At 42.2% G+C, this 17,672-nt stretch overlaps 1 protein-coding gene across 1 annotated transcript in view; it reads right to left on the reverse strand.

Moving 5' to 3' along the window:
* Positions 1 to 17,672, reverse strand: part of LOC131083368 (bifunctional heparan sulfate N-deacetylase/N-sulfotransferase 4) — a 66,495-nt gene that overhangs the window by 11,445 nt on the left and 37,378 nt on the right. The window contains exons 5-7 of the mRNA XM_058024011.1: positions 12,468 to 12,653; positions 11,431 to 11,559; positions 161 to 343 (exon numbers count right to left, since the gene is read on the reverse strand). Of these exons, the coding sequence (XP_057879994.1) occupies positions 161 to 343; positions 11,431 to 11,559; positions 12,468 to 12,653 (498 nt within the window). The remainder of the gene's footprint in view (positions 1 to 160; positions 344 to 11,430; positions 11,560 to 12,467; positions 12,654 to 17,672) is intronic.

Raw genomic sequence — 17,672 nt, forward strand, 5'->3', positions numbered from 1 at the left:
TGTGGCTCACAGTATTCCAGGTAGAAGAGGCAGGTACAGGTAACCATTAGATGACAGTGTTGAACTCACATTCCCACGCTCGAAAAAGGCTTTTTAGAAGAAAAGATGCTCGTTCCAACGAGGGGATTGCAGCAGGAGGAGGGAAAGGAGGTGCCTTTACCTGCCACAGGGGGTCAGTCTGCTCGGGGAAGAGCTGGAAGTACTTCTGGGCCAGCTGCACGGGGGGCAGCGTCTGCAGCCTCAGGTTCGTGGAGCTCCTGACAAAGCTGGCGAGGTTGGCAAAGGTGTAGAGGCCCAGGCGGTCGTTACCATAGTTGGACAGGTGGGTCATGAAAATGCTGATCTGGGGGCAAGAGGAGCCTTTCAGGCGTGGCACACTACAAATCCAATTTGCTGTCCCCCCCCCCCCCCCCCGGTGCTGGCTGGTGTGCCTAGAATAGCCTGGCTGTAAGTAAGGGAATAAATTCTGACACAAACACTCCCAGGCTTTGTGAAGGATGGTATCTCAGCTAAGTATCTCTGTCTTAATTTTCTCCTTAAAGCTGATATAACTTCTTGTTATCAGCCTTTACGTGGCCACTGCCTTGTAGATCTCATGATTTATTTCAGAGGAATAAAGAGAGTTTATAAGAATAACGTGACAAATGTATTTCCCAGCGTTTTCTTTCCACGAGGTGATTAAACTCAGTTTTGTGGCTGTTTTACCTGTAGATTGTAATTTTTTACTTTTATGAAGATGGCACCAAACTGAATGTTGTCACTTGGCTGTTTTAGTGAGTGCAGTGGCCTGAGCTGGGATGGACTGACAGTGAAATGGGATCACAGCTGCAGGCAGATTTGGGGGACTGAAGCAACCTCATTCTGAAGAAATGAGCTGTCAGCAGTGGGGACACCTGGCAACAGTGGGGACACCTGGTTCCCAGTAAATGGTTTGCTCTGCACAGAGATAATTGTATCCAGGTGAGCCTCATCTGAGATGATTAGGAATGGGAGAAGTTTATAAAGTCACATGCAGGACAGTGGCTGTGCTTTCTTCTTTTGGAAGCTGCTACAGGAGTTGTGTTTAGGTCAGTGCATTTTGAGTTTGTAAATTCAAAATGAATGGAATTGAGGGTTTCTGGGTGTGTTTTGAGCAATGCCTTGCCCAACCCAGGCCTGAGGGACAGTGTTTATGCAGCACTCCTTTGGAGCCTGGGCTGTGGGTCAGATATGCTTGAGACAGGCTCTGAAGTACCTCTGTGTGTGTCTCAGGAGGGTTTTTAGCAGTGATCCACCTGCAGAAAAGCTTTCCCTCCTGCAGGTTCCTGATCTGCTGTCCCAGGCTTGTCCCTAGTCCATCAGGGGATGAGAAGCCACCAGCTTCCCACTCTCACCCTCTTGCTGTGCCAAGGTGGTGCTTCTTTAAGCACCAGTCCCCCGTGCTTGGAAATGTGTCCATCAGTTCGTTAAATTATTAACAAGGAGCTTTTAGTGCTCCTCCAAGGGGGAGACAGATGGAGCTTAGGAGAAAGTGTCCCTCATGGCTCCTCTGCAGTGGGATGGCATTCTGCACACTTTATGCCACAAAAGGTAATTTATTCTTCCCTTTTATTCTGCTCTGGGCCCGGGCTAAGCAGAGATTGGAAGCTGTACATGTTGTTTTTTTCTGTGGATTGATTTGGTGGATTCCAGTTCTTGTGCGTTTTATGACCCCAAGTGTTTGAAATAAACAGAGTGACTCTTAAAATTGCCCTGAACTTGGTGCATGTCCCTAAGTACTACCCCAGAAACCATAAGGAAAGTAATAAATCATCCTCTTCTCACAAAATAAACCCCAGCCAATGTAAACAGATCCTTGCTAGTTCAACTCCCGCAAATGTGCAAAGTTCTTCCTGTAAACTGTTTTAAAGTGCTGAAAAGGAAAACATTTGTAGGGAATGTTGCTGGAGAATATCACCTTGTTGCTGGAGCATTTGTTTGATGAGTGCTAAATGACATTTAATGTTATTGCACCAAATGAAATATGCAAGTAAATCCGTGTGCTCCTTGTGCTTTGTTTACACTTGAAAATGGATGAGATTGTTTTCAATGTTAAAATGTACTTGTAGGAGAAGAGTATTAGCTTATTCTAGGAGTTTCATTTTGCTGCAAACCAATTTAAAAGATCCAGTTAATTGCTCTTCATGGAGTCAAAAGATCTTGGACACTCTTTTGACTTCTTTTGCTCCAGTGGTCTTTTTGGAAGTGAAAAAGCCCCAGATATGATGCATTATTCATGGAGTAAAATGGGATTTAATTCTTTGCTGTCTACCTCCAAATCACTGGGGATGAAAGGTGATGGGTTTTAACTGCTCACTTTAGAGCATGGATGATCGCAGATTGTTTGCAAACTAATGGCAGGACCATCGCACCCTCTCACTGTTTGCTTTTTGTCTCTAGGGCTATTTCACATCACTTACATCTAGAATTTAGATATACAGTGTTTTCTCTATATGGTATCTTGTTTTCTCTATATGGAATGTTTGTATATGCAGGCTTGTGTTATAGAAAATGAAACCTACAGTAGTTAGTAGAGAGAAACAAAGGGCTTTAAAAAAAAAGTATTTTGAATAGAAACCAGTGGCTTGAAACTGTATTCTCTACTCAGAGTTTGTGTGCTTGCTCTGGATGCACTGCCCTATTAATTCAGAATAAAGCGTTTTTTTCCTTCTGTAACTGCCAGACTTAGCACAGCTTTACCTAAAAGCACTTGGTTTTGGACAAAGATTAGCCACCTGCCTCTGGAGGGCACAGCTGGAGTGCATCACAATCTCAAGGATGGCAATTCTGTGTTGGGAATAAAAGATTGGCTGATTCCTTTCTGTTGCTATCTGAAACTCTCCCTACCCATCGATCAAGAACTTGCAATGAAAAAATCCATTAGGAAACTTAGGTATAAATGTGTTCCACCTCATCTTCTCAGCCACTCCACAATTAAATAGGATCAATGTTCCCCTTTAGGTCATTTCCTCCTGCTGCTTGGCCCATTGCTGGAAAGCCCAGGAGCCAGAGTTGGGTGTCATGTGGGAATTCCACTGTTCTGAGAGGAAATGGATGTTTAGTGTCTTTAGCTTTTTTAAATAAGGTTTGCCAGAAGGGAGGAGTTAATGTGTGGATTCTTCTGCAGCTAGGGGGAGGCTGGGAGGGAGAATTTTGTGTTGACAAAGCACTAATTTTAATAATGACAAATGGCTGCTCTAGAATTCAGCACTATTCATATTCATGACCCTTCTGCTGCTGAAGCAAAATCATTTATATGCCTGAAAATAGCACTTTTTTTTTTTTTTTTTTTTTTTAGTTTTGCTCTCTTTCCACTCTGCACATCTGTTTATAATTTAATACTCTTGACAGGATAATCAAATATTTTCCAAATATAATATCTCTAAAGAAAGCAACAAAGTCAGTGTTTGGACAGAAATATTTTTGTCTTTGATTGAAGGGGAAACAAAAGCATGGAATGGCATTTTATTTCCTGTGCCCATATTCATTACTGTGTCTGCTCTCCACCTTGAGTGCTCCCAGGATGGGAGTTGGAAGCTGCTGTCCAGCAGTGGTGGGAAGTGGCCTTGGGACAGCTGTACAAATGCTGCAGAGCCTCTATGCTCTTTTAAAATTCCCTATTGGAAGAGCAAAATTGGTTCTCATTTACCCAGGAACGCTTTCTGCTTTTCCATTGTTTAGTTGGCAGGATTAAATGAATTCCTCAGTATTGACAGAACAATCTTGTGCCTTGTTCCTTTCCTTCTGAGAATACAGTTGCTAGGTTTGATTTTTTTTTTTTCCTGTTATCTCTCCAAGTTTTGCTTCTAAAGTAAAGGCTAAATCATAAGCACATTCCAACACAGCCACCGCTCCCCCGATCATATACATTTGTGACACCTCATGATGTGTGGGGTCCCAGATGAAGAAAACTGGTTGGGAGGTTCTAATCCATTAGTTATATATATTGGTTTTTTTCAAAGCCTGGAAGTAGAAAAAAGAGGGGTTTTAGTTTTTTTCCCCTCTCAGCACATGCTTTGAGAGGCTGTGAAAAAAGTAACTACTGCTTCTGATGAATTTGTGCAATTGGTGTGTAGCTGGGTGGGGGTGGAAGATCTGAATGGAAGTTTTATGGCTGTTCATTTGTCACACTTGTGCAAGTGATCAGCAGCACAGCTAATTGTGGCCAAAGCTGCTGCCACTCACATCTGTGGGCCCCAGGAAGCCTTTGCAGAAGTCTACAGCAATTCAATTCTCTTGTTATTTCCATTTTCTAGTGAAATTCATGATACAGGAATTTGTTTTCTTGCCATCTGTGTTTTCTCATTGAAAAGACTTCCTCAGACTATAAACTCTCTCTTAAAAAAGGAAATAAATCTACTCAGTTCAGACTTAAGGACAAACCCAAGTTCAAATTAAGGAAATAAAGCAGATTGCAGGGGTTTTGGATACTGTTGGTTTAGGTCAAGCTGAACATGAGGCAGAGCTGTGGAGGACAAGGGACATGCAGGCAAAAAGAAGCCCGAAGGATGATGACTTTGGATAAGTGCCTATAAATGACAGTTTGTCTGCCGTTTCTCTTTAGACATGTGGTAAATGAAAATCTGCTTCTAACTGGGCTTGGAATGATGGGAGGAATGATGTCTCTTATCCCTGACATGACCCTCTGTAATCTCCAGGCGGAGGAAGGAAACATTCCCTGGCATTCCCTATGGACCCCAAGTTACAGAACAAGTGTAAATCATTCTGTTTATTCTGAGCACTCCTATAAAAACTAAGAAAGAGTTTTCACCAGGATATTTTCTTTTGAACTGCAAAGAAATGCCTGGCAAGTTACTATAAGCTGGAGATGCAGGAAATTTATCATTTGTTTTTATAGCATTTCTACTGTCATGTTGCTATCTTAGCAGTTTTCTGACTGCTCTGGGTAATAGAGTGTTCATAAATGATGATTAATTAATCCAGTATGGTGGCCTACTCTGAGCAAACAAACCTCAGAGTTAATTTAATTCTCCACTCTTGGTTTCAGAGAAAAAAAAAAGGCAGCATTTTCAGTTCACTAGAGGATATAATATTCTCAAATCAGCCACTTTCCAATTAATTTGAATGGCAAGCACAGTGAGGAAATTTAGTTCTTGGCCATTTACTTCTATTAAGGATTCATTTTCAATAATCAGAGAGTTCTGAGTCAGCTTGTTTTCACCTGGAAGACTTGCTCCTCTCACTTGAATAAATAATTGCATGGTGTGTGCATGAAGGTATCAGATTCTTTCCCTCTCTCCCCAGTACCCCTTTGTTGACGTGCAGTCGTTGGCTGCTATTTCTGCCATCACCCAACTTGCTGGGAAGGAATTCTGGTGAAATATCAAAATGTGTGGAGTGGAGCAGCAGCTTTCATGAAGCAGGAAAATGTCATGAAAGAAGGAAAAGAGATGTGCTATCCTTGAAATGTTTTCCTGATCCTCTGGGTTTCAAGCTAATTAGTTTCTAAATGTGCTGCTGAAGGCTTGAGTTTCCATGGGATAATATTTCCCTGTAGTAGCTCTGTGCAGCCATGTAGGATGAAGGGGGAAAAATAATGATTTACCACGGGGGGGGGGGGAAATATTCAGGACCATGAGGAAGGTCAGGGTTGATTTGTGTGTTTATGAACATTAAGATAAATTCTGATGTAACTTGTTAACAAAACTCCCTTTTAATTTGGTGGAATGAGCCTTTCCCTCTTGTCAGGTTGGAGAGGAACACGTGTGTCCCTGTGGGCTGCACCCCGATAACTGCAGCTCCACAAATATTGACATTTTTTATTGGGAGGTTGCCTGCCTGATTTTTTCTGTCCCCAAAATGTGCTGAGATGCTCAGCTCACAGAGCCCTCAGCAGAACCGCACTGTGAATTACTTTTGGATTGCAGCACATTTCCTACAATGCCCAAGGTTATTTTTTATTCTTTCTATAACTATGCTCAGAGAAACAAAGCAAATAAAAAGAAAAACATTACCAGCGCTCAAGATGTTCCATAATAACATTCCCAAATCTCTTGTGGAAGGTATAAATTAACCCCTCTCTGTATTTGCTTTTAATATGCCAAAGCAATAACGTGTGATTCTCCTGTCTCTGCGATGAGAGGGAGCGGGGAACAAGAATAAAGTCTTCCAAGTGTGGCACATGCAGGATGTAGAGAATGTAGATCCAACAGGCTGGGAATGAGCAAAAGCCCTTTAGTCATGGGGAGAGTTTAAAAATGGAAATGCCTTTAAGTGGCCCTCAGAATTAAAAGCGTCCCATGCCACTTCCCAGGGAGTTGGAATAATAATTGTTATGAACAAAAATTCGGTTAATATTTTTTTTGTGAGAAAAAGTTACCACTACTGCTGGGCTGCTGCCTGTGTTATGGTAATTACGGGTCGTTGTTGTTAATGGTTGTTTTTGTATTAGTAAAAGCCCTGGCTGGGGCGACTTAATGGCCCTTCTGAGACAGTAACGGGTGGGGACCTTCCCGAACAGTGAGGAGAAGAGACCTGGAGGGGAGGTGTTATGCAAAGTGACTGCCAAGACCAGAATGCTTTATGGGACCCCCGACTCCAAACTCACGGAGAAACTCCAAAAACAACGAGCCACCTAAGAGTTGAGAGACTGGAGTGATGTCTACATGTGAGGAGCGGAGTGCTGGGCCTGAAAGAGATGCTGGAAACCTTCATCGTTCCTCACCCTGTCTTGAGATCCCCCGGGCCAGGTCTGGGAGGGGAGCAAGAGTGAGACCGAAAAACTGGAAAGGGATCAGCAGGCGCTGAAGGCTCCCACGAGGATTTGGTCCCCAGCTCTGCCCCTTGTGGACAAAGCTGTGCATATCCTCCTCCTCTGAGTCGCCTTGGGAGAGACGACGGGAAGGTGCAGACCTGCCGAGCTACCCAATCCTGAGCTGATCACTTTTAATAAAGGCATTAAAAAGGAGAAGAAGTCTCCTGGCCCTGTTTATTTCAATAATGAGCATTATTATGGGCTGCCTGTAGCTTCTGCTGAGGGGAGTTCAAAGTTACCTTTCAATCACAGGTCTGATTTTGCTCTTGACAACCAAATTCCTGTGAAGAAAAGATAATCTTTCTGAAACTCATCTGCCGCGTTTCACCTCTGCTTAAAGCTTCTTAGGGGTGTTTGATTGAAGTGGGAAGAGAAGCCTGAAGTGTTTAACTTCACCCTTTTTCTGCTGCTTTTCCATTTTTAACCTGATCTGTCAGTTGCAAATATGTGATACTTTGGTGGCTTTATGGGCCAAATGCTGGCCAGGGTGTGCCTGACTCTACATCCTATGTGGTGAGGCAGGTGTAAACCTAGAATAGGGAGGGTTATGCATATAAAAATAGGGAGAAAAATTACTTGTGCCCCTTTTGATGGTGGAACTATGGAAAGGAGTCAGTGGGAGATGGAGTGAAAACACCCTGTGAGAGGAAGGGGAAAGGAAGAGTCAGTCCTGATTAATTCCTTTGTAACAGGGAGAGGAAAAAGGGCGCTGCAGGAAAGGGGTGCCAGGACCCTGGGTTATCCAAAAGCTTTTCAAGATGAATGGGTAATGGGAAAACGTGTATCCCATTGGCAAATAAATCAAATTCACTGACTGCTCAACCAAGCCCGTGGGTGTTGCTGCTTCTCCTCAAAGCCCCATACACTCATTTTTGCTGTAGTGCTCAACTGAGGTGCCTTTTGTGCTGTCACTTGCTGGCTTAATAAAAAGCTCTCCGGTTTAAGGAGGTGTTTTTTAGGAGAAATGACTCTCTCGCTGTTGTTCGTGGAGGCCATAATATTTAAGGCTGTATTTATTAGCTTATCTTGGCTGTTAAATGTTTATGGCTGTTGTTTATGGCCTGTGGAGCAGAGGAGGAAAGGAGCCATCAAACAGATAGTGGGAGACCTTGTGGATACTCAAGAGGTGATAAATAGAATAGTTTGTAAAAGCATTAAACATGTCAGGCTCTTCCCGGGAGACTGAATGAAGGGCAGGGTCAGAGAACCCTCTGGCTTTTGAGTCTGACATTTGGATGTGGAAAATCTCCCTGAAAACTTCAGCACCAATGGAGCTCTCTAACTTTGCCTATGAGAAACCTGTTTTTTTGGTTTTTTTGTGGTTTGTTTTTTTTTTTTTTTTTTTTTTGTTTGGTGTTTTTTTTGGTTTTTTTTTTTTTTTGGTTTTTTTTTGCTTCTGTTGAAAGCTTTAACGTTTTGGGGACTTTGTAACAATGGGTTGCCTTTAATTCTGAGTTTTCACAGGTTACATTTGGAAGCAGAGAGGGATTGAGGGATTTGCCCTGTTCATCCCATTTGCTCTCTCCACCTCCTGTTCTGTGTTTGGTCATGATAGCAGATGATGGGAGCCTGGGAAAATAGCACAGCTTCCACACCAAATTCCCTTTCCAAAAAAAAAAAAAAAGCAGGCACCTTAAAGCAGGCTGGTTCTACTGCTCGTTTCTCTATGGAGTGTGGCAAAACCAGAAGTGCCTGGAGAGTTGATGGGAAGAGGTTTAAAAGAAAACCAATGTGGCACAGCACTGGTGAAATAAACAGTGAGGGAGGGAGATTGTAAGAACATATTCTGTGAGAAGAAAAAGTTATTGTAAAGCACAATTAAGCTAAGCAAATAACCAGCGGTGGAATTTTTAAAAGGCTGAAAATAACTGAAATGTTGAACTCCTTTGAAATGTCATAAGCTTTCTTTTTTCATCTTGTATAACCCAATGAAGCAAATGTTAAAAAGATATCTCAAAGCACTGCAAAAAGTTGTAAAGAATTGAGAAGATCAGGAAGAGAAAAAAATCACATGATGCTGTTCAATGTGGTTTTAAACAGAAAATAAATTTTTGCAAGTTTCAAGCTGACTTTGCCTCTGCTGCTGGAACTGTGGGATGCTGCACACCTGCAGAAAACCCCAATATTTTTTTCATAATGCTGATCAGAACCAGAGAATTTTCTAGCATATTTACATAGCTGGGTAGTGTTACTTTCCCATTAAGGACATGGTGATTTTCTTTTAAGATGCTCTTTGATATTGCACTCCTGTCTTTGAAGATACATCATGAGCAGCAATGCACTTTTTGGAGTATTAATGTGTTTTCTTGGCTTAAGATCTACCTATACTTAATAGAAATACTTATGCTGTTACAAGAATCATAGTGTTTTATTTTGCTATCAAAATAAGATTTTTATAAAGCTTTTTTACATTTTGGTTGGTTTTAGCTTTAGATGTAATTTTTCCCTCTTCCCTTATTTCTAGTGAGTGTGGCGGTTTTGCTGCTCTCTTTTCACTGCTACTGTGCAAGTGCTGATGCTACAGCTTTTGGGAGGTCTGTCCTAATTAAGATTTAGTGACTAACTGGGTTTTGATGTTTGTCAAACCACATAGTAAATAACATCAAAGATGATTATAACTTAACTCTGGTTGAACAGTCAGCTTTGGTCTGGCAAGGGAGATAAGAAACTTTAAACTGAAATTTTTCTTACTTGTATCAAATAGTAAAGCAACAGTCCAAGAAGATAATATTTAATTTTCTGCCCCAAACTGTATTTGTATTTCTTATTTGTACATACATCTGAAGCTCCTTGTTATTGCTCTTAGCCTCCACATGAAGGAAACCCTTCAGAGGGGAGCTGGATTGATACCTTTGAAAGAGTTTGGCTGTTTGAGTTTATTTCAAGGCCAGTCTGTTTGCTGAGCCTTCCCCACTAACATCAATGAGCTTTGCTTTGAAGTGTTTATGCAAAGAGTAAGTACCCCAGACTGCAGACTTGAGCAGCCTGCTGCCTTAGCTGGATTCTGGAAAGGTCTGCCTGGGATTCTTGTAACCCTCATTAAAACTCCAAGGAAGTTGGTTTGATTTCTGTCTGTCTTGGTGGAATTTATCCCTCCTCTGCCTACTACTAAATCATCTCTGCCAGACATGACTCATCTTAAGGATTCATAAATTAGACAGTGAAAATATCTCTCTGAGCCACAGAGTATTTAGCAGAAGCCATTTTAAAAAAATTCCATCAGAAGATCCCCTTGACAATCTCTCTGCAAACTTTATTTCAATGCAGTGTCCCTTGGGCACTTTCTAATTTAATCATCTCTGTGATATTGCTTCATGGAAGCACAAACATTTTTGGTATTTGAGCTTAATAGGTATTTGTAATATATTTGCTGAAATTGCTAACCATGATCTGAGGAAGGGTTGGAGTTCGTATATATCTTTTGAAAAACTGTTTAATCAAAAGTTGATCATGGCAGTTTTTTCAAATACCACCACCAATATCTAGGGCGCTCTCAAGTTATTGGGACACAGATTGGCTGAGGAATTTGGGCTGTTCTAAGCATTGCTTGTGGGGTTAGGAGTTGTACATGCTCTGCTGCAGGCTGCTGCACTGTCCAAATCTGAGGAAATCTTCACCTCAGTGAGAAATGCACAGGTATTCATCCAAGTATGATAAAGCTCAGTGTGAATTCCAAGCTACAGTTCAGGAAAGCATGGGAAGAAAAGCCAGCCTGAGAGAACTGCAGGTAGTGGGGAGGCAGGATAAAGAAGAAGGATCTGTTTTATTCTCAAGTGAGGTGTCATGTGTATGGTATAGAAAAATTCCTGATAGAAAAGTTCTGTTTCTCTAAGACCACTGAATCCCACTTGGACACCAACTTACTTACCCAGCCAAATGTTCACTCACCAGCATCTAACTGTATAGCACCAAAAATCTATTTTTAGGTGTCTAAATAAAAGTGACCTGGATTTGAGTCAGCTCTTCCTGAAGTTGCTTTAGCTCTGCAGAGGAGTCAATGAGTACTGCAGTTTAAACTCACTGAAAATGAGGCCACCTGGAAAGACAGGGACATTCATCTTGTGCCTGGTGCAGCTTGTTTGGGTGCAATGGGAAAGAGGGAGGACAATGTCAAGAAAAAATAATCAATACATAGGGGGGGTTGGCTCTTTTGCTTGCTCCTTGCACCTCTAGGCCCCTGTCTTAAATGGTACCAGGCATTTTTTTAGCAGCTCAAAACCTGTTTTTAGGAGCTGGTGATGGAGGAATGGTATCAGGCCTGAGCCCTGGGGTTTCCATCGAGCTATACGAGGAGCGCCTGAGGAGCTAAGCTCATGAAAAAAAGAAAAAAAATGAACAAGATCAGTTTTTTCTACCCTCACAGGTTAGTTTCAGCTTCACACATGTCTCTCAGGGGGACCTGGCTTCAGGCTGGGAAACAATAAGGAGCTGGAATTAATGCATTTCCCAGGAAATTGTTGCAGGTACAGTTGTAGCTGGAAATCGGCAGAAGACACTTTTCTCCTTTGTTCTTAAACTGCTTGTTACATCTGAGCAAGTGGTCCTGGCTTTGATTTCCCAACCTGATCTCCTTCCCTTTCCCCCTCCCTCCTTCCTGCCAACCAGCACATCCAAAAACAGCACAAGAAGGTACCTACGGGGTTCAGGAGAACGGTGAGGAACAGTTCGCCTCCTCGGATACTTTTGTCCAGCTCCTGAGGACCACCAGGATATTCCTTGTAAAAAATAGTGTGAGTGAAAAGGCCACAGGTCTGTCGAGGGAGCACCTGGGAACAGAGGAACAGCAGCTTATTCAGGTATTGCAGTGCCATAATCAACCTGGGGAAGGACTTTGATTTCCCTTAATTCAATATTTTATATAGTTTTACTCAGTTAAAACAACAACCAAAACCTGCATTTGTAGAGCATTTGGGTACATGTGTAAAAATACTGCTGATCTTGAGTCTGTTCCAGCAGTAATTGGACTCTGCAGGAATTTGCTTTTGAGCCACTCCCTCTGCCTTGTTTAGGGGATCACAAATTGCACTTGGTATGCACAGGCAATATTCAGAGCAGCTTTTGGGACTTGAAACCATCCCTTGGAATATTTGTCAGTTCACTTTAGAACACCCAGTTTGGTAGGACAGGCCAAAGGGCTTGCTAAGTTTTCCTGTCCTCTGTGCGCTTTTAAGTGCATGGGAGGAGACTTCTCTCCCCTGGGTGAGGGGTGTAAGAGTCAGGCAGGTGTCCCAGTCCTGCCTCTGGGAATTTCAGGAGCAGAGCTGAAACTTCAGCTTTGCAGAAGTGCTGGAGGAGATTACTTACACCTGTTCACCTTCCCAGGTGATGGGTTTCTAATCCTTTCATGCATAAAGATGAAGCAGAGCTGGGAACAGAGGTCTTAGGCCATTTAATGATTTCACAGAGTGCAGCCACAACTCGGCTGGTAGTGACGGGGCCACGAGCACATTTAGTTTCTGAGAAATACTTCTACAGTTGCCTGAGTCTGTGTGACTTTTGTCCCCCTCTTTTAAACTGCCTAACAAATGCACTCTTTGGGCATCCTTACAGCTGCTGGATCTTGGGGAATTTTAAGGAGTGTTAAGGATGCTGGCAGAGGCGAGGCCTCCAGTAAGAGCAGCCCCCTCTGGAGTCCCTGCAGTAGTATTGCTATGAACATGGAAATGCAGTGTACCATGATGCCATTGTGGATGAAGCCCCGTCTGTACCGTGCAGGTTTCAGGTGTGGGTACTCCTCTGTGCTGGTCACACGGATGTGCCACACCTTCTTCCAGGCCTCGTAGAGCTGCACGTGCACCGGGTACACCCCCGAGTGGTGCGGGGCCACCGCGTAGCCCATGCCCGTGGGGATGCCGTGCTCCTGCAGGGTAGGGCACCACAGGGATGGACACATTAGGGACACACAGAACACCCTCCCACGTCATCATTCAAAGCTGTGTTCCTGCACGCTGTGGCACTGGAGAAGCTGCTGTCCCTAGACAGAGTTGTACCTACTGTAGCATGAGCTGGAAGGAACTGGAATTACAGTTGGGTGACTGCAATGAGGAAGGAGTAATCCTTCTGGATTATGTTCCATTGCTGTTGTATGGAATAGATTTGCCTCCTGTTCCATTACATATTGCACATATTTTGCCTGGTTCTTTTTAAAGGTAATCTAGTGAACCACTGCTGCTTATTTACTAAGCTAGTAAACAGATGAAAAAAAATGTTGCAGTGACATATATGGAGTTTTGTTTCCTAGTTCTGGCAGAGGAGAAAGATTCCTTCCTAGTTTTATAAGTAAATATTCCTCATATCTTCTGAATCTCCTGATTTTTTCCATGGTGTTAGGATATAGCAAAAAATAGCTTGGACTACTTTTACATTTTATCAATATCTATATTTAGCTCAATTCCTCTATGGAAATATATGCGTGTTCATCATATAATCTATAGGTTATCTTGCAAATTTCCTCCAAAGACGCAAATTCATCTTGCTCCCAGTACTACCAGACACGTCAGCCCTTTTCTACTCCTTTAAAACTGATCTGCAGAGAGAAATGGCTAAAATATGAGATGATTATTTTATGGGGGGGTTTTTGTCCTTCCTTTTGCCCACATTATCCATTGATTACTTTAATTCCAGGAACAGCAGGTTCTGCTGGGCATCCTTAAGTACTTAACAAAGAAAGGGTTTTGATTCATTGGCAAAAATGAGGTTAAATCTGTAGGGAACGCTAATTCCTACATTACATAATGCAACCACTTTAAATGATCCACTCCTTATAGTAAAGACCTCCGGTTACAGACCAATCCTGTAAAAGAGAAACCCAAACTCTCTATTTTGTCATTTACTGAGGACATAAAATAATTTCAGTTTGTTAATGCTGTTACCTACTTGAGAGGCATGAGTCAGTTAAAGGGTGGAATGAGAGATAGCTCTATAATGACAGATGGTAAATCACCCTGTTCTCTATTTAATTTTTTTGGTTTTTTTGCCGTGGACATGTAAAAAGGAAAAAGCTGTATCAAAAGATTTCTTTGAATCTGGCCATTTATTGCCATGCCTGGGAGGTCTGTGATGCTCAGACTGTGAAACTGTTAACCTGAATATCCTGTCTCAGCTTTCATGGACAAACCTTCACAAAATGTGGGGTAGGGAGTACACAGAAACAGAGATGTAAGGCAAATGTGTCCTGGGGTTGACAATGAACACTGCTCCGGATGACTTTTCCCAAAGTAGGGATCTGGATGAATATGTGTAAGATCCTGTTTATATCCTGGCTGTTTGATGCTGGAATTGCCATGGCAACAGAATGCTGAAATGGTGATCTGCCATTCACAAATCAAATCAGGCAGTTTTTCAGGAGTTCTCAACATAAAACACATGTTAGTCTCTGAATAAAACCTGCTCACTGCATAGCTCATCACACAAATACATCCGATAGCCAATATGGAGTTAAGAAGAAACAACTATCAAATAATTCTGTTTTCTTTGGGCAGTTCTATCTGCAGTTTACCTGGGAAGATTAAATACTGTGTGTCCCCTTTTAATGATTTTCTGATTTTTTGTTATTAAACTTATTTTGGGAGTGAAAACACATGTGTTAAAGGAGGCGTATACTGGTGTGTCAAGATATGAGAAATACTGAGTATATTTCTTGTGTATTATAAGGAGCAATTGCCTGATTTTTGCCTTGAAAATGTACATTGGGTTTTTTGTTTTCAAAATTTGTGCTTGTTGGTTTAGTTTGGAATGTAGGTATGATTTGCCATTGTTAGAGAAAATAAGAATGCTAACTTTTAATTTAATAAATTTTATGTTTACTGTAGGTCTTTGCACACAGTCAAGGTGCAGGTGTGAAGGCTTTTATTAGATGCAAAAGCTAAATTCAACCTCAGCTAAGTTTGCACAACCTTTTGGCTTTGTCTGATAGCAGGTGATGCAGCAAATGAGTATTTCAGAACAAAATAAGGTGAGGCAGAATAAATCTGATCCTGCTGCACAGGATGATTTTATCCTCTATTCACAGCCCATTTTTAGAGGCAGTGGGCAGCTCTCCTTCCCCACGTGAAGTACAGATATTAATAATGGGCCAAATGAGGCTCTTTTCATCACATGTAGATGCTTTAGCCTTGACTGTGTGGTCACTGAGCCCTCCCATTGTTGGGATTTAATTGGTGTATTAAAAGCTCCCGCTGTACTTGTGGTTTGAGCAGCTCAAGAGGTGCAGGCAGAGGAAGTGCTAATGTGCATCTGCAGTTGGCTGTAAGCAGGAGGTGGGAGCCAAGGAGTGCTGCTAGACAGGTCCGCAATTGATTTGTTTAGTTCTACATCTTTGTTTCTCCTTCCTGTCAGCTCCCAGCTGCCTTGTGGAGCCAGTGACAGTTTTTGCCCTGTCTCTGCTGTGCTTTGGGCTTTGTACTCACAAATGAGCACAGAAGATAATCACTGAGCAAACAAACCAGGGATGGAATAAAGAGCTACAGGCTTTGGATTAGATACATTCTACTTGTTTTTGTCAGATAAGGATGTACAAAGGGGGAGGAGGAATATCTTGTTATTGATGGCAGGGAAAGCTTTGCTTGTTTTATTTTTGGAATATATGCTATCAGAGATTTCCCCTTGAGTAATTTTTTTGCCTCTCTGTGTATCCATTGCATTGCCTATAAACAAGGAGAATAGTACTTGAGGAATTATCAGTTTGTAAAATTTAATCTGAGATTTTGTTCATTAATGTTTTTAATGGATTTTGGGATCCTCTGATAGAGAAAAACCCCAAACCACAAAATGTGATCAACTCAAACCCAACTGATAATCAAAATAATTTTAATTTCCCACTTCCTTAGGTAGGCTCTGGAACACACCATCCATATTTGCATAAATAGGATGACATTGAGATAGCAAAGCTTTGGGTAGCCTGTAACTTTAGCACAGTTAAAACCTCTGCCTCTTGCTCCTCTGGGGATGAGGATCTCATGCTTGGTGAGAGATTTGGCTGTGAGGACTTTGGGAATGGGGCTATGCATGGTGCCGCTGTGGGGCCATCACTCAGGTACACTTGGATAAGGATTTTGCCAGGCAAATTTCCCCTGCTGCCTACCAGATCCAGAGCAATGGGATAATGACATTTATTGCAGGATGTGAGCAAGTTTCTTCCTCTCACCACGGAGGCAGTGGAAATGATAAATATCTCAGGGATGCATGGAACAATTTGGAGGGCTCTGGGTGAAGGCAGCCTCCTGGTTCACATGCAATGTGTGTGGAAGGGAATCCTTGAAGGCAGATGCACAGAGGTGTCCATATCTGCACTGAGATCAAGGCAATTAGATACCTAATTAGCAATTAGTTCTGTGTGTAAAAAGCTGTTTAGGTACCTGATTTCTATCTGTGTGCTGACAGGGCTATTTTAGGCAGGCTGCAATTGTAAGCTCCATTTTACAGAGCTTTGTTAGGAGGTGTGGATAAAGCCATGTGAAACAGAGCCAAGGCTTTTATCTACCAGCCAGAGGAGACAAAAGGTCATAATAAACAGAACTTTTGGGTGTTATTTGGCATCTTCAGCAACCTTGAGTATTGTTCTTGGATATAATGGTGTGCTCTCCCTTCCAGAAAACCTTGTTACCTCCTTAGCCATGTTTAAAAAAAGTGAACAAAGAAATAGCACCTTAGGTGAAGAATTAATGTGATCACACTTCCAAATAATTACTGCAGCTTATCTTGCAGAAGCTGACTCAAAGTGTCACCTGTATGTGCAGCCAAAACAGGAGGTAGGGAGATATGGTCAATAAATGAGAAATGCAGGAGAAAATGGCACCAGCATCAAGCTGTGTTCTCCTGAGTATAATATAGTGGACAACAGACAAAACACATGTAACATCAAGCAAATTTTCCATGTATTGTTCCAGATGTCTAATTTAAATTTGGATCCACCTTGGACATCAGAGAATAATGGGAAGAGGTTTGCTTTAACTTGAAGGGCTTAGACAAGTGCAGCTGCAGAACAGGGAATTTGTTTCTCAAGTAAGACATGATGCTGAGGATGAGACAGCCAGGGAGGAATGAAACCACTCTGAAGTCATGGCTGGGACCTCTCTGATAGCTATCAGGGAGGCTGTCATAGAGGGAAGATGAATTTCTCCCACAAGGGAGAATTTCAGAGGAAGCCTTTTGAAAAGAAATGTTCTCATAAGTAAATGGTACAGCTCATATAGATTCAAGGTCAAGGGGTTGATACAACCCCTGTTGAAATGTTAGCAGGAAATAAAAGTGTAATAACAGCAGCTTTTCACTGACATCAGCTCCTTATTTATAGGCACCCTAAGGAGTCTCTACTCTTCAGGACACAGGCTTTATCTTTCTGGAGTGGAAGTTACAAACAGATTCCATTACCAGCTCTGTTTTCAGGCCATGCTATAGATTTTACTCCCAAAGGTGGCTCGACCTGGGTGACTCCATGCTTCCTGAAAATACTAGAATTTCCCCAGAGGTTTAAAGATGAAGGGGTTGCATATTTTTGAGATATGGATTATTTAAAAAATTACTCTTGCATTTCAAGTCTCAGCTCTGTTTGTGTCTCTGGGCCAGGCTACACCAAAGGCATGAACAGGCTGTGCCAGGAAGGCTGACAGGGAAGCAGGAGTGTAGAAAGCAAAGGAAACCATCCTGCCAAGCAGGAGATGGGAAGGGAGGCAAGTCTGGCATAACAAGTAAACAGTTAAGCCATTTTAAATTAATTTTCTTTAAAGGTTGGTTGGAAAGTATTTCCATAAACAAGGGAATAAATTGCTTCCAACTGCTTGTTCAGGCATTTGCCTCTGCCTTTTTCCTGATGTGCCTTGGCTCATGTGAGGGTTGGGAGGCAGGGCCTTGGCCTTTGGAAGCTGGGAAGGGTTGGGGA

The sequence above is a fragment of the Melospiza georgiana genome, chromosome 5 (genome assembly GCF_028018845.1).
Source record: "Melospiza georgiana isolate bMelGeo1 chromosome 5, bMelGeo1.pri, whole genome shotgun sequence".
NCBI lineage: Eukaryota > Metazoa > Chordata > Aves > Passeriformes > Passerellidae > Melospiza > Melospiza georgiana.